This window comes from Hakea prostrata, chromosome 6 (assembly GCF_041222555.1).
Source record: "Hakea prostrata isolate BN-2017 chromosome 6, UWA_Hpros_2, whole genome shotgun sequence".
Taxonomy (NCBI): Eukaryota; Viridiplantae; Streptophyta; class Magnoliopsida; order Proteales; family Proteaceae; genus Hakea; species Hakea prostrata.
This window is the reverse complement of record NC_142605.1, coordinates 30,461,585-30,487,101: the sequence shown is the minus strand read 5'-3', so window position 1 is coordinate 30,487,101 and position 25,517 is coordinate 30,461,585. Positions and strand designations below refer to the sequence as shown.

The 25,517-nt window shown below is 37.7% G+C and overlaps 1 protein-coding gene across 1 annotated transcript in view; it reads right to left on the bottom strand.

The window, feature by feature from the left end:
* Nucleotides 1-21,997, bottom strand: part of LOC149013290 (serine protease SPPA, chloroplastic-like) — a 50,500-nt gene extending 28,503 nt beyond the window's left edge. The window contains exons 1-10 of the mRNA XM_089158838.1: nucleotides 21,465-21,997; nucleotides 20,029-20,212; nucleotides 15,907-16,044; nucleotides 15,244-15,414; nucleotides 15,057-15,160; nucleotides 13,755-13,822; nucleotides 13,431-13,597; nucleotides 12,295-12,364; nucleotides 10,363-10,517; nucleotides 7,973-8,078 (exon numbers count right to left, since the gene is read on the bottom strand). Coding sequence (XP_089014964.1) covers nucleotides 7,973-8,078; nucleotides 10,363-10,517; nucleotides 12,295-12,364; nucleotides 13,431-13,597; nucleotides 13,755-13,822; nucleotides 15,057-15,160; nucleotides 15,244-15,414; nucleotides 15,907-16,044; nucleotides 20,029-20,212; nucleotides 21,465-21,950 — 1,649 coding nt within the window. The 5' untranslated portion in view covers nucleotides 21,951-21,997. The remainder of the gene's footprint in view (nucleotides 1-7,972; nucleotides 8,079-10,362; nucleotides 10,518-12,294; nucleotides 12,365-13,430; nucleotides 13,598-13,754; nucleotides 13,823-15,056; nucleotides 15,161-15,243; nucleotides 15,415-15,906; nucleotides 16,045-20,028; nucleotides 20,213-21,464) is intronic.
* Between the last annotated feature and the right edge of the window lie 3,520 nt (nucleotides 21,998-25,517).

The following is a 25,517-nucleotide window of genomic DNA, read 5'->3' as shown; positions in this document are numbered from 1 at the left end:
TGAAGCTTTTTTCGTAGCTCATAAACTTGTGCATCATTCCCCCACTGTCCATATGTTTCGGTAGTAGCCTTCCAAATTTGGGCTGCACTATTAAGTAATAGATAAACCCGGGCAATAGTTGGATTTATGGAATTCAAAATGAAGGACATAATAAAAGAGTCATTTGATATCCATTTATCCTGTAAAAAACTTGCGGTAGTAGGTTTGATAGTGGTGCCCGTAATGTGTCCAACTAGTCCTCTTTCAGCAATAGTCAGGTAAGCAGATCGAGACCAGATCAAATAATTTGTCCCATCAAATCTTACCGAAAGAGGATGAAGAGTGGGATAATGTTCGGAGCCAGTGGGAGCAGTAATACCATCGGTAGTTGTCATGTTGAAAAAATTGTCTGTAGTTCTTCAGTCTTCACCCTTTCAGAAATAACTGAAACGTCGCAGAATGCAATAGCCAAACAACCCAACCAAAGTACACCAGGAAAGTTTCCAGGAAATACAGGAGGGACATAACCAGTCCACTTAAATACCAGACTCCTTAGATAAAATTTTCCTAGACATGCACTTAATCATCCAAACCACAATTCGAAAAATATATAGAAGGAACACCATGTTCCTCTCTTCTTCTTTTTCTTCCTTCTCTCTCTCTTTTTTTTTTTTAATTACAAATAAGTCCCTAGAAAATCTGAAATTACAAATATGTCCCTGAAAAAGGCTGAAATAGCAAATAAGTCCCTGAAACTTTTGAAATTATAAATTAGTCCCTGAAAATCTGAAATTACAGCTGGGTCCCTGGAACTCATTGAATTCACAAAATAAGCCCCTGAAATATCGGTTTTTGGTTTCTTCCTGTTTTTGGGCTAATGAACCGTAGGAAAGAGGGAAAAAATAGAGTTTGCTAAATTCAAGGATTGAAAGAAGAATTTAGATAAAAAGAATCATAGGAAACTCACTGTTTGAGAAGAGAATCGATGACGTTATTCTGCGATTCAGAAAAAAAATCAGACGATCGATGGGTCAAAAAACGCTGTTGGTATTATGCTCTTTCTTTCCAAATCGCAACGGTGGTGTTGCGAAGCAGGGAGGCAGCAGCTGCGATGTGATTTCTCTTCTAATCAAAAGAAGCAGCGAAACAGTAGGAAGCAACAAGAAGCAGTCTGCGAATCGGTTCTTCTTCTTTTCTTTTCTTTTTTTTTTCTGGCCTTCCCTAATCGAACCTATGTAGTGCAGCGGAACAGAAGAACAAAGAGAAAAAAAGGACGGAACTGCCAGAAAAGAAGAAAGAAAAGAAGGCCGATGGGTTAGAACCAGCGGTGATGGTTCTTCTCTTCTTCTTTATTTTTTTTTCTGTGGTCTTCGAGGTTTGCAACAGAAAAGATAGTGTATTGAAGAACGAGAAGAAAAAAAACCTAATCGAATTTAGGCTCTGATGCCATGTTGAAAGAAACGATTGTGGTGAATGGCCTATTGATCAATGATCTCAAGCCCTCTATTTATAATTAAATGGAAAGCACACTATTACAAGGAATAGAATTTTACATGAATATAACTCTAATTCAACCCCTAGTAGAATCCAACAGTTCAACAAAATTTGAGCAACCATTTCTACATCCTTTACTCTCTTTTCAAGAGGTTTTGAGAATCATCCCTCGAGATTGAACTTGCACAGTTTGAACCTGTGATTCTTCCTGTCATCCATTAATTTTCTTATCCACCTTACTTGTGCGGAAGCCTTCAGCACTGCATGCGTCCTGTTTGATTGTAAATCTCCATTTTCTTCATTGAAAACAATTGATTACTTTTCAGAGTAACATTGGCTGTTAGTGAAAATTCTTGGTTGATTTTAAACCTTTAAAAGGTTTTGTTGCCAAGAAAAACTGCTGCAAGGATTTGATAGAACCTTGGAAGCAATTAGGCATCAAAATGCAAAGTATGGAAGCACTTGAAGTGGCTGTTAGTATTAAGTAACGTTTCCAAATCACTATTAGTTAACTTCTATTTCATTGTTTTCTCAACACCCCTCCTCCCCTCTCTTTTTTATTCTTCTCAAATGCATTTTTCATTTCCTATGGGAGCATTGGGAGTGGTTGTTGGTAAGGTTGCCAAATAACTATCAATTTGTTGAGACTATAGATTATGGTAGAATGGCTTGAATTGATCAGTGTGATCTCAAGCCCTCTATTTATAATAAAGTGGAAAGAACACTATTACATAAATACCCTTACTTGGGTAACAAGAAATAAAAAATTACATGAACAAAAACTCTAATAGAGTTGAACTCTTAGTAAAACTCAACCAACACTCCCCCTCAAGTTGAGGCATAGATATTAGTCATGCCCAACTTGCCTATAATAGGAAGAAAATCTCCTTCCTTCAAACCCTTAGTGAAAATATCTGTCACTTAGTCTCTAGACCTCACAAAAGGCATGCAAATGACCCTTATTCCAACTTTCCTTTGACAAAAAACCTGTCAATTTCAATGTGCTTAGTTCGATCATGTTGCATAGGAATATTGGCAATACTAATGGTAGCCTTATTGTCACCATATAGCATCATAGGGTTTGGAACTTGGACTCCAATATCTCCTAGCAAGCCTTTCAACCATAGTAGCTCACAAACTCCACGAACCATAGCTCTATATTCAGCTTTGGAACTGGATAAAGTTACCCTATTCTGTTTCTTACTTCTCCAAGTAACTAGATTACCTCCAACAAAGGTACAATAGCCATAGAATTGACTTCCTATTAGAGATTTAGCCCAGTCTGCATCAGTGTATGCTTCTACTCTTAGATTATTAATGGGTGACAAAAGTATTCCTTTTCCAAGAGTTCTGCAATATTCTAGTAACAGCCTTCATATAAGCTAAAGATGGATCATGTATGAACTGACTCACTATTCCCATAGCATAAGCAATGTTTGGCTTGGTGTGGGACAAGTAAATAAACTTCCCTACCAGCCTTTGGTATCTTCCTTTGTCCATTGGTTCTCCCTCTTTTTCCTTAAGTTTAGCTCTAGCTTCAATAGGGGTATCAACTGTTTTACACCCCAACATTCCCACTTCTGATAATAAATATAGGACATACTTTCTTTGGGATAAGAACATACCCTTATTTGATCGAGCCACCTGAATCCCTGCGAAGTACTGTAACTTCCCTAGATCTTAATCTCAAACTCTCTGCCAAGAAAGTCCTTCAACCTTTGAATTTCCTCACCATCATTCCCTGTGATGACAATATCGTCCACATTAACAATAAGAAGTGTGATATTAGTACCTGACTTCTTGACAAATAGTGTAAGATTAGCATTGCTTTACTTGTACTCAATAGAAGTCATTGCCTTTAAGAGGCATCCAAACCAGCATCTAGGAGACTGTTTTAACCTATAAATTGACCTCTTCAACCGACAAACTTTTCCTGTATTATTGTCATTAGAGAAACCATATGGATTTCCATATAGATTTCTTCCTCTAATTGCCAATGTAAGAAGGCATTGTTTACGTCTAGTTGGTCCAAGTTCCAGTCTTTGTTCACAGCTACAAACAACAGAACTCTAACAGTGTTCAGTTTCGAAATAGGGGCAAAAGTCTCATGATAATCAATCCCATAGGTCTGGGTAAACCCCTTTGCAACTAGTCTAGCCTTCAACTTGTTGACCGATCCATCCATATTTTGTTTAACCACAAACACCCATTTGTAGCTCACGGGTTTTTTTCCTAAAGGAAATGTAATCAGCTCCTAAGTATCATTTTTCTTTATTGCCTGCATTTCCTCTACCATAGTTGCCTTCCATCTCTTATCAGCATAGGCTTCTTGCCAACTTTTAGGAATAGATATAACTGATAGAGAGGATATAAAAGCACGGTAAAAGTCATAAGAAACATATTTAGCTATGGGATGCTGAGTACAAGATCTGACTCATTTTCTAACAGCAATAGGAAGATCAAAAGAAGATACCTCAAGGGGAACAGTAGAATTTGATTCTGGAGCAAGAGACTAAAGTGGTAACGTGTCACGTTTTTCCACCAACTTTGGCCGGTTGTAATTCTTCTTCTGATAAGTCAGCACCTCTTTATTCTGGTCAATCTTGTTTTGAAAGACCTCAATAATGTACCTCACAGGAGTGGTCTCCCCCTGACCAGGTTCTTCACATGGTTTAGAAACGGAGGGGGAGAATTAGAGTCCTTATACTGACCGAAGTCTCCCTTGGTCAACAAACACTTCTTGAACTCCTAAGTTGTGTTGTGGTGGTGTGATAGGAAGGTCTAGAGTTGGAAAGAACATCTCTTCTCTAGGACTCTCCCCCTAGAGAGGTGTGTAGTAAGGGCAAGACTCATTAAATATTACATCCATTAAGACCCCAAAATGGTTTTCCTAGAAGGAGGATGATAACATTTGTACCCTTTCTGAGTAGCAGAATACCCCAAAAATATGCAGCGTAGGCCTTGGAGAGCAAACTTACTTTGGTGGGCTGTGATTCTGGCATAATACACACATCCAAAAACCTTTGGAGGAATAACAAAAAAAGAGGCTCCCTGGAGAAGCTCATTAGGACATTTAAAACCAAGTGTCATATTAGGCGTCCTATTCATAAGGTAAGAGGCAATGAAGTATAGCATCACTCCAGTATTGGTTAGGGACATTCATAGCAATCGTAAGGGAACGGGCTAGCTCTAAAAGATGTCGTTTCTTCCTTTCGGCAATCCCAATTTGGGCGGTTTATCAACATAAACTGGTATGGTGTATTATGACAAAGTCAAAGAGATATATCTGAGATTCACCATCAAAATACTTTGTGCCATTGTCACTATGAAGGATTTTCACAGTGGCATTGAACTGAATTTTAATCATATTATGAAAATCATGAAAACATAAAAATAAAATAAAAAACCTCATTTTTTTGTTTTAAAAGACAAATATGTGTAGAACGAGAGTGACAATCAATAAAAGTAACAAAGTATTGATGGCCAATAATAGACATACGTCGGCAGGGCCCCACACAACAGCATTAATTAGTACAAAAGGAATAGATTTTCTATTATGAAGAGAAGGTACTTCGCAAAACTGCAGGCTTCACAAAAAAATTCATCCTTTTTACAAGAAGAAACTAAATCAAGAAATATTTTCTTAAGAGCTCCTAAAGGGGGTGACCTAGCCTACAGTGGCACTGATGAAGGTCTGATATTACCAAATGGACCTGATTAGATGATGCAGTTAGAGTAGAAGTAGATACTCTAACTAGCTCCAATAGATAAAGTCCATTATCTAGTTTACCACGTCCAATCTCCTTCCCCATTACCAGATCCTGGAAAACACAGTAAGATGGGAAAAAAATCACTTTACAATTCAAGTCATATGTAAGACTACTGATAGAGAGCAAGTTAGTAGAGAGAGAGGGAACATGTAAAACTTTTAACAAAGACAGTGATGGAGAATGCTAAATCATCCCTTTTCCAGCTATGGAAGAATAGGATTCATCATCAATTCAAACTTTATCTTTTCCGAAAGTTGGAGAATAATGTACTAAAATGGAGGATGAACCTGTCATATGATCTATGGCTCCTATATCAATGATCCAAGGAGTAGAAACTGAAGAAACATGGAAGCCTGTAAAAGTTTTACCCGAAGTGGCAAGGTAGAAGTTGGTATGGGTAGTGCAAGAAACAGTAGTAGAGGTTGTACCGGCAATAGCAGACTGTAGAATACGTCAAAAGTAGCTAACTCCTCTTGTGAAAAATCAATGTCTGCAGAGGGTGTTGTGGAAACCATCTAAAAAAGATTAGCCATCAGTTTTCCCTTTCTTTGTGCCTTTTTTTGGCTCAAAATTAGCAGGTTTCCCATGGAGCTTCCAACAATTGGCCTTGGTATGATATGGTTTGTGACAGTGCTCACACTTGACAATCTCCTTAGCCGAATCAGATTTAGTGCTAAAAGATTGTAAGGCTGATTTCTCCACAATAGGAGCATGAAGCATGGTTAATCGACGGCTTTCATCACGCTGAACAAGGGCATAAGATTGTTCTAATGTAAGAAAGGGAGAAGCGACTTAATACTTGCACTCTGATCTGATCATACTCCACATTCAAACCCACCAAGAAGTCATATACCTGAATCTTATCAATATGCTTCCTATAAGTCGCCAAATCATCCAAATTAGTGGGTGATAATAATCTCCATAATGATCCAATTCCTGCCAAAGAGATCGCAACTTAGCATCATATTAGGCCACAGTTTGTTCCTTTTGGGTAGTCTCATAAAGCTTCTTCCGTAGCTCATAAACTTGTGCATCATTCCCCAACTGTCCATATGTTTCAGTAGTAGCCTTCCAAATTTGGGTTGCAGTGTCAAGTAATAGGTATCCACGGGCAATATTTGGATTCATGAAATTCAAAAAAAAAAAAAGACAAAATAAGAGAGTCATTCAAGATCCATTTATCCTGTGAAACACCTATGGTGGTAGGTTTGGTAGTGGCGCCCGTAATGTGTCCAATAAGTCGTCTTCCGGCAATAGTTAAGTAGGCAGATCGAGACCAGATCAAATAATTTGTTCCATCAAATCTTACAAAAAGAGAATAAAGAGTTGAGTAATGTTTGGGGCCAGTGGAGGGAGTAGTACCATCGGTGGTTGCCATGCCAAAAAAAATGTTTGCAATTCTTCAATCTTCACTTATTCAAAACAACTAAAATGACACAGAATGGAATAGTGAACCACCGAAACAAATCTAGGGAGTTATAGGGTCCATAGTGTAAGTAACACCATTAAAAAATTTTATCCCTGTATATATGCAAAATTGCAGAAAGACCCTTAGAAATATGTATAATCACAAATAGATCCCTAGAAATATGAAAAATTGTAGATAGACCCCTAGAAATATGGATACTTATAGATAGATCCCTATAAATATGGATAATTGCATATAGGTCCCTGTGAATATGGATATTTGCATATAGGCCCTAATAAATCTGTAAATTCTCAAAAAGAGACCCCTTCATATATACAAATTTACAGTTAGACCCTTGGTCTGGTTTGGTCCATTTTGGTTCAATGGGCTGTTCATTGGATTCGGTTAATTAGGTGATTAGGTCAACAGGTTGTCAATTGGGTCGGTTCAATGAGGTTTTTAATAGGTAGAACTTAGAACACGATGGAGTAGATGGAAGAGGAAGCAGATGGGGTTTTTTGAGGTGGATTCGATCGTTCGAGAGACAAAGAAAAGGCGATGGAAGAGGAAGCCTCAGATTGGGTGGCAGCAGTAGAAATCTCAGACAATGGAGGAGATGGTCCGATTGTGGTGTAGTTGTGGCAGTGATAGAGGAGGTGATGGTGGTGTAGTTGCAGCAAGGTTCTTCCCCTCTTTTTTCTTCTCTCCTCTTTTTTTTCCCTAATCGAGCTTTGGCTATTATACCTTGTTGAGACTATCGATTATGGTAGAATGGCTTGAATTGATAAGTGTGATCTCAAGCCCTCTATTTATAATAAAGTGGAAAGAACACTATTACATAAATACCCTTACTTGGGTAACAAGAAATAGAAAATTACATGAACAAAAACTCTAATAGAGTTGAACTCCTAGTAGAACTCAACCAACACAGTTGAGTTGCCACTTTCATCATTTTCTCAACCCAATTCCCAGCCCTCTTTTTTTCTTCTCAAATGCATTTTTAACCTCACAATGTGTTGCATCTTTTCTGTTGTTTTGTAAAAGGTTTTCAATTTGCTAACTCACTACACATTTCACAATTCACCCTCTGTTGGGTTACCACATAGTCCAACATCAAACCCATGCATGCTTATAGAGTAAAACTAAACCTTCAATGTAAATTACATGGCAATACATAAAAACAGAGAAGAGGCAATACAATAAAAACGAGAAAAAAAATATTTTGGGTAAAGTGCAAATGAAATTTCAATGATGTACTAATGTCACTTATCTCTACAAATTTATCCATCTTTATTCCAAGCAATACGATAGAGGTTTTGACCTGAAAGGACGATTTTCAGCAGCACTGAGTTCAGCATATTTCCCTCTTGATATTATTTCCTTATTGAAGCCTATCCTTTCATATAGATTACCCAAGTTTAATTTTCCTACATGGGACAAATATCAAGAGTTAACATCTGCACATACAAAAGGAAAAAAGACAGCCACAAGAGAACAAAGTAGAACTAAAAAGTTGAATAAGGCTCTTACTGCAGTAGAAGATCACATACAGCTAGTTAAGTAAGAGGAAAAACCAGGACGTCAAACATGTTAGGTGGCAAGCATGAACCAATGCAACAAAGTGGACCATGGTAGCAAAGGATGTTATAAGTATAGAGTTCATGAGGTATAACTCTCTTTTATCATCAGACCCATGGCTTGCATTTAAATTAGCATTCCAAACATACTAATATAATGTAATGGAAGGATATTCTTTTTGGATGAATAAATAAATTCATTAACCAACTTACCAAAGGAGAGAAAGAGGGAGGGAAATAATACAAAAGTGAACCAAGGATAAAGCCCAGCCAAAAGCACTGAAGAAAATAGAGGCTCAACAAATGGCACCAAGCCTTACACTAGGCAAAAGACCCAAAAACAAGGCTAATAGGCCAAGCTAGATTGGGTGAGTCCTAAGTTTTCTCTCCAATCTTTTTTCTCCTTTTTAGGAGACTTGAATTTAACAACGTAATCTCCATCCACTTCATATTGCCCATTGGTGATACCACTGATTCTCCAGCAGCCAACACAATCAGAAGCACACAAAGGGGTCGGGTATTCGTTTTCAGGAGCATCCTCAAAGACGTCCTTATCGCACAACAAAAAGGTCCTCATTAGGCTGCCCGCAATCAGAGGGAATAGGGGAACAGGTGATGGAGAAGGGGCTGGCCAAGCTCTAGAGGTAATTGGACATCCCAAAATCATGAGGTCAACCCAAATGGCTGGAGAAGAGGAAGCAGAGACCAGTTGACAATGGAGGGAGGGAGGAGGGGAGAACAGGAGAAGGCCTCAAGTGGAGGGTGGGGAGGGCTCAAGGACAAGGGATTAGGGACTGGGCTGGAGGGTGTGGGTAGAAAAATGGAGGGGCTAGGTTGGGAACAAGAGGACGAGACAAAAGAGCTTGGTTGGGTGGGCGGAGGGTGGAGGGGAGGTTAGGGCTGAGACGGGAATAAGGGAGGGGGACTGGAGAGACAAGGAGAGGGTTGAGAAGAGAGAGGAAGGGGGTAGGTGGGCTGGGAGGAGAGGAGGGGGCCAGATGGGCTTCAGGCAGGAAGAGGTGAGGGAAAAGGGGGGGAGAGAGGAGGCAGGTTGGGCCAAAGGGGGAGTGGGCCAAAGGGGGAGGAAAGAAGGACTTGGTTGGGTTGAGAGGAGGAGGCATAACGGACGGATATTAGACGGATCAAAAACATGATAAACAACACCATTTGCCCAAATGAAGCCTTTGACAGGTCTTTATGTATCATTTTTCTGTGGAAATATAAAAACCATCACACAAATCCATCTAATATCTGCTTGTGAATATTTGTTTATACCCAGATATAAAGAATAAAAGACCAGATTTTTAAAGCAGAATGGTTTGGTACACCACATAAGTTGAATAAATTCTCTACTTTCATTTGGTTTCATTTCCCATTTTATACTATAGAATACTGAATGCTAATCTAGTAATCTGACAAAATGTATTAACCCAACCAACTTGAGATCCTTTGCTACCAATTTATCGGGAGATCAGAAATCTCCATCCATTGAACAGGATGAGTTGGATAATTTGCGTACTGCCCCCACCCATGAAGACAACAGATACAAAACAAACATGATATGAAACATCTAACAGGGAACTCCCAGAGAAAACCATTTAAGTTTACACAGAAAACAAAGGCATTGGCATCCAAGAAGGACATGGACGGGTATGTCCAAAACATTTTATACTCATCCCTTCCTGCAACACAATTCAAGGATTTCTTTAACATCGTGTTAACCACTCAATCATGTAATGAAGTAATGTAATACCAAGTAGATGTGCAAATAGCTGAAGAAGAGTAAGTCAAAAGTTTTAATTTCTAGGAAGGGGTATTATGGGAAGAAGAATAGTGATATTGATTTTTATGTATGGCAGAATTATTAGAAACAAAACACGGACCAGGAGTAGATACTTGCCCACGGCTAGCCCTTATGTTTGGAAAGAAATCATAACACTAATGAAGGAACAAGTAAGCGGGGGAATGTATAGTAATCACCAACCACCAACCACTAATAGTAGACGTACAGTACATTATTAAACCCTCTTTTTTTTTCAGAAAAAGAAAGAACAAAAATATCTAAGATGGAGAAATTTCTACTTATCTTTTAAATGTAAATGCTACAAGTGAAGGTAAGAGTTAGTTTTTTTACCTTTTACAACTCCGATTGAACCTGTTAAGGAAAGATTCTCTGCAACAATAGTTCCTGTTCCCATTGCCATGTAGTATCCTCCACTTGCTGCCACATCAGACACTGACGTAATGACTGGTTTAGAGGCAGAAAGAAGTCTGATCTCTCTCCAAATTCTTCATCACATAAACAGAAGGGCACTATATAGTTAAACGAGGAAAAGCTTAAGGTGAATTTTTTCAGCAAAACAAATATAAATACTGCCCAAGAAGTAAAAACTTTTAAATATGACGTGCCGTTTATTATTGCAATATCATTCCTCCCTTACTCATCCGAAAATATCTCATCTCAAAACCATTTCTAAGTTCTTCTCCAGTGATAAACAATAGACTACTGCTAAAAGAATTCCATCCATACACATCTGAGAATGTCTCATTTCAAAATCACTTCTTAAGCCGATACTGAATCCCTCCTGTAATATATTTTGTGCCACATCATAATGCCAACACAATATGGGATTTGGGGCAAGAGAAATTGATCACTGCTGCCATGAACCAGATCTAACCAAAATTCAGTCTTTGTTCCAGCTCCAAGTGACTTCATGCCGTCCTTTTTATGACTCTGCTGATGAATCTGAGATCCTCCAAAAGTTTTCTTCTTTGGTCTGGCTCCATTCCAGCTGGAAGATTTTCTTCTTTGGTTTGTCAAGGTGTGGTGGAAGACACTAACATCAACCTCTTTTGGAGGTTCCAGGAAATGCAAACAAGATCAATAACAGAATTAGTGTTGGTAGAAGAACTGGTGGCGCACCTGGGACGTGGATGGTGGAGCTGGAAGCAAAGTGGACTAGTGGAGTTATGAAGAAGAAACCTGAAGAGAGGGTCTTGGGTGCAAAATGAGATTTTTCTGTGGGTGTCACCATGATTAGAGAAGTATGCAGGTGCCCTAATCCCTTTGGTCATAGAGTGTTAACTCTTGGTTCAAATATGCAATCAGAAACTGTTAATTGTTCCATTTGATTTTTCTTTTCTTTTTTCGCATGAGGCAGGGGTTTGCAATCCAAGTCTTTCTGGCAGTCCCAAGGCACAGTGCTAGGAAATTTATGGGGGGTCAAGGAGAGAATAAGAAGGGTGATAATCTGAAGATGTAGAACTAGTAAACAGAGAATAGACTTGGATTCCAGGTAGGAATTGGAAGTCAATCCCCATGCTACCATCCACCAGAGATTAAGTACCTCCACACCCATTGTAGTCCTTTGATTGCCCTCCATGGATGGAAGTTTGGCACCTCTCCACCCTACCCATGTGATCCAGCCTCCTTTATTTTCCCTTTGTCGATTTGAATAAAAGAAGCGGTAATGATCTCTGAAGACAAATACTGGCTATGCTCCTTGTCCTCAGGGATTCAGGGAGTCAAGGGAGCTGATGATTTATTATCCGACAGGAGAGGGACGTGCAGGCTGGGCAAAGACAAGAGGACATCACACGGCGTGATAGAGCAGTGGGAGTGGTGGATGTTGCAGCAGTGGTTCTTCTTTTGATTGCATGTGTACAATACGTCCTTCACCTCATTATAGAATATTTTTGTCTTTCAAAAAAAAAGGACCTGCTGGTATCGCTACTCGCTAGTTAACAGAAATTTGCTGAAGGGAAGGGGTGTGAGTGGAGTCATTTCACTCAATAAGGGAGGCATCCGAACATTGGGGGAACGTCGTGGAAAAGCATTAGAAGTAGGGGTTACCTCTAGGGATGATGCTGATAATTTCCCCTCTATTTATCATGTTTCAGCTTGCACATTGAACTTGGAAGTTGAATTACAAGACCATGCTAAACTTATAAAATAAATTTACACGTTATGCATCCAAATTCCACTACATATATCTGGCTTTGATTTCCTGTCAACAAAATAAACAGGGCTTTATTGTTAATTAATAACAACTAGAATGGTACTTACAAATCAGAAGCAAGAGCATCGCCTCCAGGGCTGTCAATACGTATGATAACAGCTTTAAATATTTTTGACTCTGGAAAAAACATTTGAATGGAGAAATATCATCAGTAAGAAGTGCTGGTTTTTTTTTTTTTTTTTTTTTTTTGGGGGGGGGGGGGGGTGTTGTTTAGAGCCTTATATGTTAAAGTTGAAGTCAGACATGTTGGCAATAAAGATGGAAAATCAAGTTATGTCAAAGTTGCATTCAGTTTTGTTGTCAATACAGGTGGAAATTCTCATTATCAAACAGATGGATTCCACATTGCTCTCATCTCAGATCTCCGACAAACAAAGAGAGAATGAATGAAATACATCCATCAGCTAGGCTTTTCTTTCTTTTTTCTTCTTTGCCTCCAACAATCCTTTTTAAAAGGTAATGAGATATTCAATGAGTCACTCCTAAAGAAATTATTCACTGGACACCCGACATTATAAAAAGACCACTATGTCTGAGGCCAATCTCTAAGGCTGTAGTTGAAACACAAGTCAGATGACAGAGGTTCAAGAGTCCACTAAATCTGATGAAAAGTGATTTTCGGAAGGCTATAGGGAAACAAAGAAGGCATTACACACATGGGGCTAAATTCATACATTATTTGATAAAATGTATGAGATACCAATAATGCAGAATCAAGCCACTGATTACATTGAAATATGAACTATTAGGGAATGAACTTCATAACTAGATTTGACACTCATATATTACTTGGTCCATAAGTACAGAAAAAGGAATAATACATGAACATAATCAAGCTTCATAGTTGAAGTGTCACAATAAAGAAAAAAGAGGGGCAAAAAGTCTTGCTATAGTACAGAAGAGGACGAAGTGTTGCCATAGTACAGAAGAGGACGAAGTCTTGCTATATTACAGAAGAGGGGCAAGGGAGGGGGTGAGGGAAGCAATTTTATGTCCTAGGCTTACTCTTTTCTAATAAATCTTTTTAAACAAATTGTTAAGAAATAAAGATTGAGAATAGATAGGTGAAAAAAATGAATACCATTCTTTCTCCAGAGGGGGTCAAGTCTGTTTCAAAGTATATAATGTTGAAATATATCAAAACAGAAAATAAAAACTACATTTTGTTGCAATTTATGCTTACCTCTTACATTACGGATTTTTTCAATGAATTGCTCGGCAATAATACCTGAACCAGGTATACTCAACGGACTACGAACACGACTAATGCTTCCAGAGGCTCTGATTACAGCTATTTTCTCTTTGCCCCCAGACAACCCAAGAGTCGACTTTCTGACTAGAGAGTATTTACTGTAGCCAGCATGAATAGAAGTTATAGAACAACCATTAGTTTTAAGACACTAGAAATCCTGAAAGTGACATATGTGAACTCGGCTAAGAATTTCCAAGCGGAAAATAGAACTCTAGACATGGAATGAAACCAAAATGTGCAGAGAGAGGAGAGCACCTGTAATCTACTGTTGGAAGATTTTTCTCCTTCTGCAGTCCCAATTTTTCTTTCAACATTGAGATAACCTGCATGAGATACAGAATATACCAATCTGTCATCAGTAAGTTTAACCAAGAAAGCAGCAAGTCTTAGACAAAATTTAGTCAAAAATTTTTGGTCCTTCAAACCTTGAACATTAATGTCCTAATGTTAACTATTCTACTTGACTTGCTAGAAGCAAAATAATTGGAAAAACTGGTATATATACCTTTAGTATAATGAATCTTCTCTGTTTTCTCCTTCTCTCTATTTTATTTTATTTTATTTTATTTTATTTTATTTTATTTTATTTTATTGGGGGGGGGGGGTATGATGAATTTTCTAGCTACAATATTTAAAAGAATTTTCATAAATACCTCTCTAATATATAACTGGGTACAAATTTTAATAGATTTCTGCTAAAAAATAGTTTCAGAATTTAAAGTAACACTTATAAAATCTCATTTCATAAGTAGCACAAAAATATTTTTCTTTAAATGGGAAGATGACTAAGAGACTCAAGATGCAGACTTGTGACCAACAATATGGCTACAAAGACACGGATGTTCTCTCTTTGTTCTTTCCTGGTGGACAACCTGACATCTTTATTTCAAGTTTTGAGAGAAAGCATCACATTTATCAGCATGACATGAATATTCATCATTGAGGAACAACAATTATTTGAAAACATATTGTTTTATGTTGTGATTAAACAACAGAACTGCCAATGAATTTATTTTTTATATTCTTTTATTTTTTCTTTCAAAAGCAAAACTGCTGCACAGCCACAAAAACTTGAGAGACTCATCAAGGAGCACGGAGAAACCTTGGTCACTGGTTAATAGATCTCTGCTACCATGTTACAAATGAGGATGGAAATAACCAGAAGCCATCACACAGAAAGCTGAGAATATAAAAAAGGAAGATGAGTCTACAGGGAGGAAAGTGGGTCTCACTATTGAAGACTGTAGTTACCTCCTAATCATGCTGATGCAACAACAATGTTTCTATAACTCGAGAAAATAAGCATGATGACATGTAATCATCTAATGTATAAAATACATATAAGCCCACAAACCACTCTGATCGATATAGCCCCTACAGTACATTAACAAAAAGACTAACTTCGCTGCCACCTAAAAAAAGAAAACCATCACTAGGAATAAGCAGCGCTTAGCAAATATTCATACTCAATACTTCAACTAGTATATATATATAAAGATAAAGTAAGTTATCAAGTATCACTCTCTCCTCTCAATGAATGGTGATGTTCATATCTACCTCATCCTCATAATGTATGTCAGTTATCCAGCCTTCTTGTTTCAACCTTTCTATTTGGTAAACTCCTTCATTGATGAAGCTTTCAATTTCTTTTCTGTTTTTCCCTGAATTAAACAGATTGAGCAATTTGCAAATCCAACCTTGATGTCAATAAGTTAAAATAAACCACAACATGCATAAGCAGAACCTGTAGACAGAGAAACTTCATCGAGCCAATTCCCATACATATTTTCAAGCAATGCAGTTAACATCTCACGAGTTTCTTCTGACATGTCTTTGCGCGTTAGTTGATCCCCAATACTCTTATATTTTCCAGCCTTTTGCACCTGAGGCTCAATTCCTACTTTCTCAAACACACCTGCAAATTTGGTGATGCCATTGCATCGAAGAGATCATGAATAAGCATCAAAACTTCAAAACATGAGTTATATTATTTCTACATCCTAATTTATTGCACGAAGGTAACAAGGGAGGTAACTCCGAAAGTAAGGTGCCCGGGGAAGGAGAGCTGCAGCTCAGCCACAAAACTAATGTCTAGAGCACTAAATGGATTCCTACCTCAGTGCAGGAGTAAAATTCTGGTAAGCCATACACAGAGTAAATGTAAATATCATCACTTCACCTATTTGATAAGTACATAAAGACACCTTCCAGATAAATTTTAACAAAAAAAATTTGACCTAAAACAAAACATCAAATAAAAAAATAAAAAAAAAGAGAGGATGGCTGGAAAGAAGCAGCTGATCCATCCTGAAGCCATAGCTTCTGAGTCAGTATTTTCTGATCTCTCAAACACTAGGACTGGAAATTTGACTCACTACCCATAAGATAAACTTGAAAATTAACTTACCTCCAAGGAATGATGCTTGAATTGTCAAACCATACAAAGAGAAATAAGCACTAGGTGGAGCATATAGCTCTTCACATGCACAGGCAATGTAATACTCCTTCTCTCTGCAAGCAGGGATGTAACAGACAATGAACTTACCTACAGAATACCATTACAAAACACCATCTCAGTTATCTATGAATCAGAACCTGAGCGAAGTGAAAAGTAGGAGGTGGTCTGGAAAGAAAAAGTAAGTTCAATGCAATCTTCACATAAGATGTTAACCTGCAGGATGCAAGGCAAAATTTTGTCTCCTGGTCTAACAACCATTCTTTTGAGATTGTATATATTTTTTGCTTTCTTTTGGGAGTGGGGAACAGAGAATTAGGATCCATGAATTCCAACTACCAACAGTCAAGAAACAGAAATACTAACAAAGCAATGAACAAATTGAGAAATAACAAATGCAAAGTTGCAGTTACATCACCTACAGCATTCAAGAATGTAAAAACAAGTAGCAACACAATCTTCAAAATGACAGTCACATTCCAATGAAATGACATGGAACAGTCAATTCTTAATTATGACATAACACAAAGCCCCACCTTCTCCCGGTACTAATCTTACAGTTTCAAGTAACAAAGCCTCTGTCAATCAGTTTATCTTTTTTAGTTAAATAATGAAATGGCACATGCCAAGAAAACTCATATTGAACACAACCAATAAACAACGACACTTGTAAAACTTCTCTTGTCTATTATCCATATGAAAGGAGTGTAAAGAAAAGAATCAGAGAGAACGGGGAGATTTCCTCAATGCCAGTTTGCTGAAACTCATCTAGAAGATCTCCATCAAGCATGACTCCATTTGGGTCAATTCAGTTTACTCCTAATTGCTGAAATCTAACTCCATTTGGACTATCTCCCTTGCTTTGAACCCATCCAGTGTCTGGAGGAAGCTTCTCGTCCCAAGACCTCTTGTTCTCCCTGTCATCTCCACTTAGTTCACTAACAGTACCTCCTACTTTTGGCTTGACCACTAGCATCTTTCGGGTGTCCACCACAATCTTCTAGGCTCACCCCCCCCCCCCACCTCCAAGTGATGTGAACAACGGTTCAGCACCTGGCTGAAACCCTAGAGTGGGCCCCAAGGTCACTTCAAAGTGGTGCACCTAGGGCTGGCCGAAACCTCCAAGGGGGGTATTTTGGTTAATTTCAGTTGTAATTATCTGCTGGAATTAATTTTCAGAATTTATTTCCTAAATTTTAGAGTCTCACTCTGTTTAGAAGTATTGGTTTGATTAGTGAGTTGAGTTCTTGAATCCTTAGGAGTCTTTCTTTAAAGAAGGACTTGTATAAGTCTTTTATTACAAGAAGAGTTCTTTTCTTTTATGTTTGAGTATGTGTCATAGGGAGTCTATCTTCAAGAAGATTCCATTAGTTGTTTAGTTTAAGTTAAAGTCTTTTAATTGTGTGGCTGAGATCAAATGTTAGGCTATCCTAGATTATAAAGGATTCCCAACTAGATCAAAGTCATTTAGTGTACACTATAAGTAGCTTAGTCCCTTCATTGTATTCTTCAGTCTAAATATTGAATAAAGAATTGAGTTTTGAGTGGCCTTCTTGAGGAGGCCATGGTTGAAAGCATAGTTGTTATGGCGTCGCCTAGGCGTCCAGGCAAGGCGACCATCGCCTTATTGTTAGATCATAAGGTGGTTGCCTCAGTGTTTGAGGCATCGCCACTCCTCAGACACCAAGGCAACCACCTTGTTTTTATTAATAAAAAAAAAAAAAAAAAAAAAAAAAACACCAAATCAATGATGCCAAATTGAAGGTAAAGAATCAATTGGCAATTAGAACCTAATGATCCATAATTAGTAACCTATTCCAATTTAAAAAATAGCATGTTGAAGCCTAATGATCTCTACCTAGGACCTTGTTTGCTGAAAAACCAATTTTCTTCATTACTGTTTCGTTTTTTTCAAAATAGAAGGTTCATTTGCTATCAAAAAAAAAAGAATAGAAGCTTCATTATCATCAAGACAGATGAATGCATCAATATATGCCATATAGGATGACTAGAATATGATCTTTTTCTTTTCCATAATACATGTTCATTTAAAATCACAGCCAAAATTTCACTTAAAATGCCTCAAAACGCCTCAAACCGCCTCAAAAGCACCTTGGAGGGTGCCTCGTCAACTCATCGCCTCAACTAGCCTAAACCGCCTCGCATCGCCTCATCGCCATGACAACTATGGTTGACAGTTCTTCAAATTCAGCACCTTCTTCAAGATTCTAGCATTCTTCCAATCTCCAGCATCTACAAACAATCACAGCAGCTCACAAGTAAGTAACAGTGCCTCCCCACCCATTCCCTTTCAATCACTGCAACCCCAGCCTACTCCCTCACCTCTCATCCCATCGCATACCCTCCCTCCCCCCCTTACCCAAACCCCTCCCCCATGCTGTCACACCCTTGACAGCATCCTCCCCAACCCCCCCCCCCACAGCACCTAAAACCCCTCCCCACCTCTTCCCTACACTGCCGCCCCCCCCCCCCCAATTCCCTCCCTCCTCTCCATCACACCCCTCCTACCCCCTTTTCTGACTTGCGGCAGATCTGAAACAAGAAGAAAAAGAAAGAAAAGCAAAAAAGAAAAGAGAAAGAAGAGTAAGATTCAAAAGAATCCAAGAACCCATCAATTTTTTATCTCAACCCTTTCCCATATCCCGAACATCTTTACTAAACCCTATCAAAATTAGATCAAATTGTTCCTTTCCCTTTCCCACGCATCCTAGGATCATTTCATCCTGCAAGATCATCCCACAGGGAATTGGTAAAAACCTTAGTTTTTCCTATCAACCCATATTACTCCTAAGAGCTTCCCACAACTTTCATATCAACCCTTATCACTCTTAAGATCTTCCCACAACTTTCTTAGAACCCATAGACATCCCACAATATTTTTGACTTAGACGCTAGAAGATTTTGGGCAGACCCCTAATTTTAGGGAAATCAACCTCGAAACCCTTACCAATTGGATTTCCATCACCAAGTCACACTAAAGTCTGATCTAACCTCTCCCACCCCCACCCCCCTCCACCCTTCTTGCACCCCACTCCTCATGATTGTACTATATGGCAACCCTCCCCTACTAGCACCTTCTCCTCCTCTGCTTGGAACCTCGCTTGAACTCCTAGTCAACTAGTTGCTTGGCACCCTCTAGTTGTTCAAAGGCCACATTCCTCGCCATACCTTCATTGTTTGGAGAGCCTTCAACCTTCCTACCCAAACATTCCTTGTCCACAAAAAACTTTTAGTCAGAACCAAATTGTTGGAATGGCCCCAAAGATGTCAACCCCCTTTTCTTTCCTGCCTTTCTCCCATACTTATGGAGGAAAGCCATCGCCTCCATCTGGCCCTACTCTAGACATTTCTTTGGTTTCTCAAGAGACTAGTTATGGGTTTTGAGATCCTTTCCAGACACATTTATTCATGATTTATTTGGAAAGTTGGTGTTTGGTGCTATGATCTCCCAGTTATGGTGCAAAGGGAATCTTAGGAGATGGACCTCCAACTCCAAATATCTAGACTTGATTTGGAAAGCAATATGCTTTGATGTCTCCTTCAAACACTTTACCCCCACCCCAAGTTTTGGGATACCCTTAGGAATTGCTGATTGTTGCTCCTCTTTTGTCTCCTAGTCAATTTGAACTATGTCCACCCCCTTTTTTTAGGCTCTTCTTGTACATTTCTTTCTTTCCCCCTTAGGCGTCTTGGTAATGATATTCTTCATTCATCCAAAAATAAAAAATATAAAAAACTCCTTAACTCTTCCACTTCAACTTCCAAAGTGTCTATATGAATATCACGATGATGACAACCTTTGGAATTAGCCTTTTGAGCTCAAAAAGATGCATGTAATTTAGAAACCCCCTAGACAATGAGGCAGAGCTAAGGAAGCTTGATGCTTTGCCAATTATGTCTAAAGTTATTAAGGTCACCTATACATATCACCTCATACATGTATCAAAACCTTACTAAAATATTCACAACTCTTGTTACATTGCAGATAAAATCACCAATGTTATTTTAGGCTTGTAGCACTTTGAATTAAAATTAAAAAATTTATGGCTTTACCTGACTTCTTAAACTCAAGTATATGCCTCCGTATCTCTTCAACTTTGCCCCACCCACACTTTAAGGGATCTATGTGAAGATAGATGCCAGAGATTCGAGGATCATGTGCTGCTTTTATAAAATTTTCACAAATTTGTGGTAGAGACAGCCCCAAGGTGAAACGACTCTTTAGCTGATCAGATATCTAAAACAAAAACAAAGGGGGAAATTAATCCATAATTTAGGTTCAGATGTCTTAAGGGTAAAGAATCCAATCACCAAGTAACATTTTTAGGAAGTGGAGAAGAAAAAGAAAGAAGCGGGTGGAGTAGATCCCAAGTGAATGAAGGGTGAGCATACTCCTAGCAGTTAACCAGTACCAAGCAAAAATCTACCCTTTATAAGGGGAAAGACTTCAGAACCATTATCTCCTTGTCAGAAAAGTTGATTAAATGAAAAATTAGATGAGAAAATTACTTGAAATGAACAAACTTCTTGTCTTATGCAATCCACAGTTCTGCAGATAAGTTCTATGTTTTTAATACTTTCCCATATGTGCATGTATCCTATCAAATTGCTGAAACTTACAGATGCATATGATCTGAAATGCTGTCGAAACATATGTGGAATATTTGAAACTAATTAGTCCACGGATGATGCTAGAATCACTTCCCACAGATAATCAGCACTATAGAAGAACAATAGTTTTGTTTTTCATTTTCATGGAGAGGTGCGATAGTTTCTAGAATTGGGTAAATAACCCTTTTGCTTTCTGCAAGTTGACATAAGAGAAAAATATTGTGACTTCAATATTGGAATAACTAATATTAAATTGAAAAGATATTCTGAAATATGTTATGAAGTGGACTCCTGAAAAATTCCCGCTTATTAGGTAGAAATATGAATATATGAAACTGGAATATAAGAAAAGAAAGCCTCAGAAGTGGTGCACCAGGTAAGATGTGTCAGTCACATGGGTAAGCCCATGTTAGAAAAATTATTGCCCTTTTAAGAAACAACTGCTTAGAAACGCCACACCATCATATGGACTCAATTCCACTTACTTGTATTTTTACAAAGATATCTTTCTAAACTTGTACCAAGATAGGAACAGGAACTCAACAACTACACCTCACATATGTTTCTGGTTAAATGAATTACTGTACCGATTATAACTCAAGCTGACAAGCAATCCAACAGCCATTTCCAGACAAGAACACATTAGCGTTTTAAATGATCCAACAGCTTATGATGTAAACGACAACAATTTAAATCAACTTTCACTTACGTCCAAAAGTCGACCTTCTTAGTAGCTCCTAATCAACAAGGTAAACCACATTCCAAAATTATGAGTAACTTGACACTTTCGAGTCCTGTTATTTTCGATTGTCAAGTGTTTGTAATGTAGACCAAATTACAGTAACTCGCTTAAAATAGACGAGAACAAAGAAGTGAACCTGTCCTCGCAGTTTCATTGATAACACACTGCCCTTCCTGACACGCTCCCACGGAAACGCGAAAAGCATCCGAAGCTTCACAACAAAGTTCTTCCATCCGCTAAATTTCTTGAACTCAAATTCACCGCTAGGATAGCCGTCATCTTTGGAGCCGATCATGCTTCTGTCATCATCCAGCGACTTCGGCTCTGATTCATCAGAAGTTTCGGAATCCTTCTTACTCTCCGCCTTCGTAGTCAGAGTGATCGATTTGAAAGCTCGAATTGACAATTCCCTATAACGAATCGAGCTTGGGAAAGATTGAATAACTCGTCGTTTCGCCAACAAGCTAGCGAGAGATATAGTCATTTGCGATTCGAAATGAAGTGCATGAGATGAACTACCATTGCATTGAATCAAAGACGAAGATTTCAGTGGAACTGCAAGCAAACTCCGGCAACGGCAACGAAGAGCCTTCAAATGCGATTTGAACAGAAGCTTCGACATCTCGCGCTTTCCAGACAGAATGCACCGAACAGAACACTTTGCTCATTTTGAAGGGTGACACACTGTGGGAATAATTTTTTTTTTTTGTCTATTTAGTAATTACACATGGAAGATGGAACGCTGCTCTTTACAGAACACTTTGCTCCTTTTGAAGGGTGACACACTGTGGGAATTTTATTTTATTTTATATTTTTGTCTATTTAGTAATTAGCATGGCAGATGGCGCTGCTCTTTACTGAAATTACCATTGCCGTCAACTTCTAAGTTCCAACTCTTTCAAAGGGCAGTTTACTGTTAAGGCTTGATGGGTACGATCAACCTCATCTGTAATTCTTTTCTTTACAATTTCCTTATAGGATTGTGCCATGTGGCATTAAGTAATCTAATGGTCACTCCAATTCAAACTAGAGTTTAAATAAAATTCAAATTTATGGGTGGATTTAAATAAAATTCAAATTTAATTTGAATTGGATAACCATAGGATTACTTAATGCCACAAAGCACAATCCTAGGAGGGAATTGTAGGGAAAAGAATTAGAGAGGATGTGAATCTGGGTAATGTCCGTTTTCCCCTTTGTTAGAAATTACAGGCCAAAAAGTTCATATAAAATACTAAAATTACGCTTATATCCTAGTCATTTTAGATCTCAAATAATCAAATATTAATGAGATAACAGTGTGTTCTGTACCTTGGCACCTTTGAAGGCTGGCTAACTCATAAATATCAACAACAGTTACGGACTTACGGGATCACTAGTAGATTATGGCAGTTCATGTTCTAGGACATTTTTTGAGTTAAGTTACATAAATAAGAAAGGTTATCCGGCGATCTAGGACCAAGATCGAGCACAAGGGAAGCTTTGATTATCACAGTTCTTTTTTTGCTAACAATTGTCTCCTATTTTCAAAAGTCATATTGGATCCTATTTATAATCTGAAAGCAGCCTACCTAAATCATTGTTGTAAAGTCAGTGGAAAAGTCATAAACATTCATGAGAGTAGCTTTGTGTTCAACCCAAACACCTTATGTCAAGTTTATAAAATGATTTTCTTGGGTCTTGAAGGTCTCCTATACCAAACAGCCTACTAAGTATCTTGGGCTACTACTTGAAGTTAGAGTCTCCAAACACATTTTTCATTACATTTGAGATATCATGTCTCTCATAAATTGGAAAATTGGAAATTGAAGCTAATATCACAAGCAGAAAAGAGGTCATGTTAAAGTCTATAGCTTTTGCAATACTACAATACGATTGCTCCCATTTCCTTTAGCCAAAGACTATTCACAAGAAGATTAAGAAAAACTCCAGAAGCTTCTATTGAGGGGGAGGCGAAAGGGAAAGCAAAAACTCACTGAGTTGCATGAGATAGGTTGTGCATATCAAAAAAAAAGGTGGCATTGGTTTTAAGAACTCATTGTTTCAAAATATTGTTTTACTTGCAAAGGCAGCTTTTAAACTTTGGGTTCAACCTGTTCCTGTGGGCTTCATTCATCAAATCCATCTATTTTTCAACTTGTAATTGTTTGAAAGCAAAAAAGGTCATCAACCATCATGGGCATGGTAAAGTCGTTTGGCATAAAAGAATGGTTACACCTAGACAAGGTTTAAAGTATTGGCATTTAGTATCATCTGGTCAAGTGATTTTAAGAGACGTATCGTCCTGTATCGGGTATTGTATCACTCTGACTAATGTATTTTAGTGTAATTCAATGGAGAGACGTATCAAGATGTATCGTATGGGTTGGGTCAAATATGGATACGTATCGACTAGTATCATATGGTGTCATGGGATACTTTAAACCTTGCACCTAGAGCCTCTTCTTCCCACATACCCATATAGACAGTCATGGAAGCAAAAAAATGGAGGTTTATTTGGAAATGCAAAGTCAGCCCTAGAAGTAGGCAATTTATTTGAAGGAATAGCCTCTAGGATTGCCATCAGGCACAGGAATATGAAGACTGATAATGGCTATTGTAGGTGTGGAATTGAAGTTGAAACAACAAAGCATATATAATTGAAACAACAAAGCATATATATATTATTCGAATGCAATTTTGCAAGAGCATGTTGATTTGCAAGCCCATTGAGATTCAAATGACCCAGTAATCATCTGGTAAGTTTTAATGAGTGGATCAAATATATACAAGCTTCATAAACAAAGTGAACAAGCCCTAGTTCTTGATACACAATATCCAAGATCTAGGGAGACATCACAGGTTAGAAAAGCCTGAAGCGAAAAAATAGACCACGAAGGGCCAATGTGTCAACAACAACAACAATAAAATGCCTAGGAGTATAGGAAAAAAGGACTTCCATTGGTTGCAAAATTTGTGTGATGACCTAGGCTTTGCCTGTTCTCTGAATGAAGTGTATTACCAAAAAAAAAGTAAACAAGGAAAAAAAAATTTGGGTTCTTAAAAAAATATAAAGATGACATATTATCAATTAACTAACGAGTCATAATAACAATGGGTTAGTAATTTTAGGTAAACTCTAAAATTGGATGAATTAATAATTTCAAAAAATATATGGTATATGGTAGTAATCAAGTTGTAGTATAAGGAGGCATCAATAATTATCCATTTTTATTTTTCGACAATCCATGGGAAATGGATAACTAGGTTCTCTTTCTACCACATCAGTTTCCTATAGTACTGACGTTGTCTATTGTGGTGCTAATTGATTTTCGGATTGAAATCAGTCATAGTCCGATAAATTTAAATCGTTTAAAGAAATAAATATATTCTCACAAATCTTATGGGATTTCAGTTGGCAAAGATCAATGCCCCATAATATAAAGTTAAGTCAAGAGTTAAAATCTTATTGGGACTAGGGGTGAAGCCCTATCTTGTTTTCAAATAATTATAAGATTTTCCCTTAAGGATATAATTGAGAAGCACATAAGCAAGCTTGGCAAACCTTAATTCCAACAAAAAAGAATAAAATTGATATTATAGCTCATAGAATTTTTATTACTAGACATTTTAAACCTATCAAGGGGTCAATTTAATTGGTAAAGACTATATGTCTCATAGTATGAGGTTAAGAAATAACAAATCTTCTTCATATATTTAAATAAAGGGATAATTACTATTGACCCCCTGTACTTTGATTTTATTACTATTGTATCCCCTGTACTTTTCAAAATTACTAATCCAACCTTCAACTTTGTTTATAATTACTATTGCCCCCTGATCATAGTTGACTGATGATGGGCATATTTATTTTCTCAAAAACCCCAAAATACCCTTATACTTATCTTTTACTTATTTACCTTTTGTCAAGTTGTAGTCCTTATTAATTGTGGACAAAAAAAAAAATCCGTTTTATTTTCCAAAAAATAATAATAATAAATAACACCACCAAATAAAGAAGATGATTGATAAACTCAATGACCAGAAGGAAAATCGAACCTCAAATTGACGCCCTAAATTTTTCGTATGGTTTAGAGTGGGCCAATTAGATTGGATTTTGTTCATTTCTTTCATTCAAAATAAATGGTTTAGTGAGGTGGGACTAATCGAATTTGAATTTTGCTCATTTCTTTAATTCAAATGGTTTTGT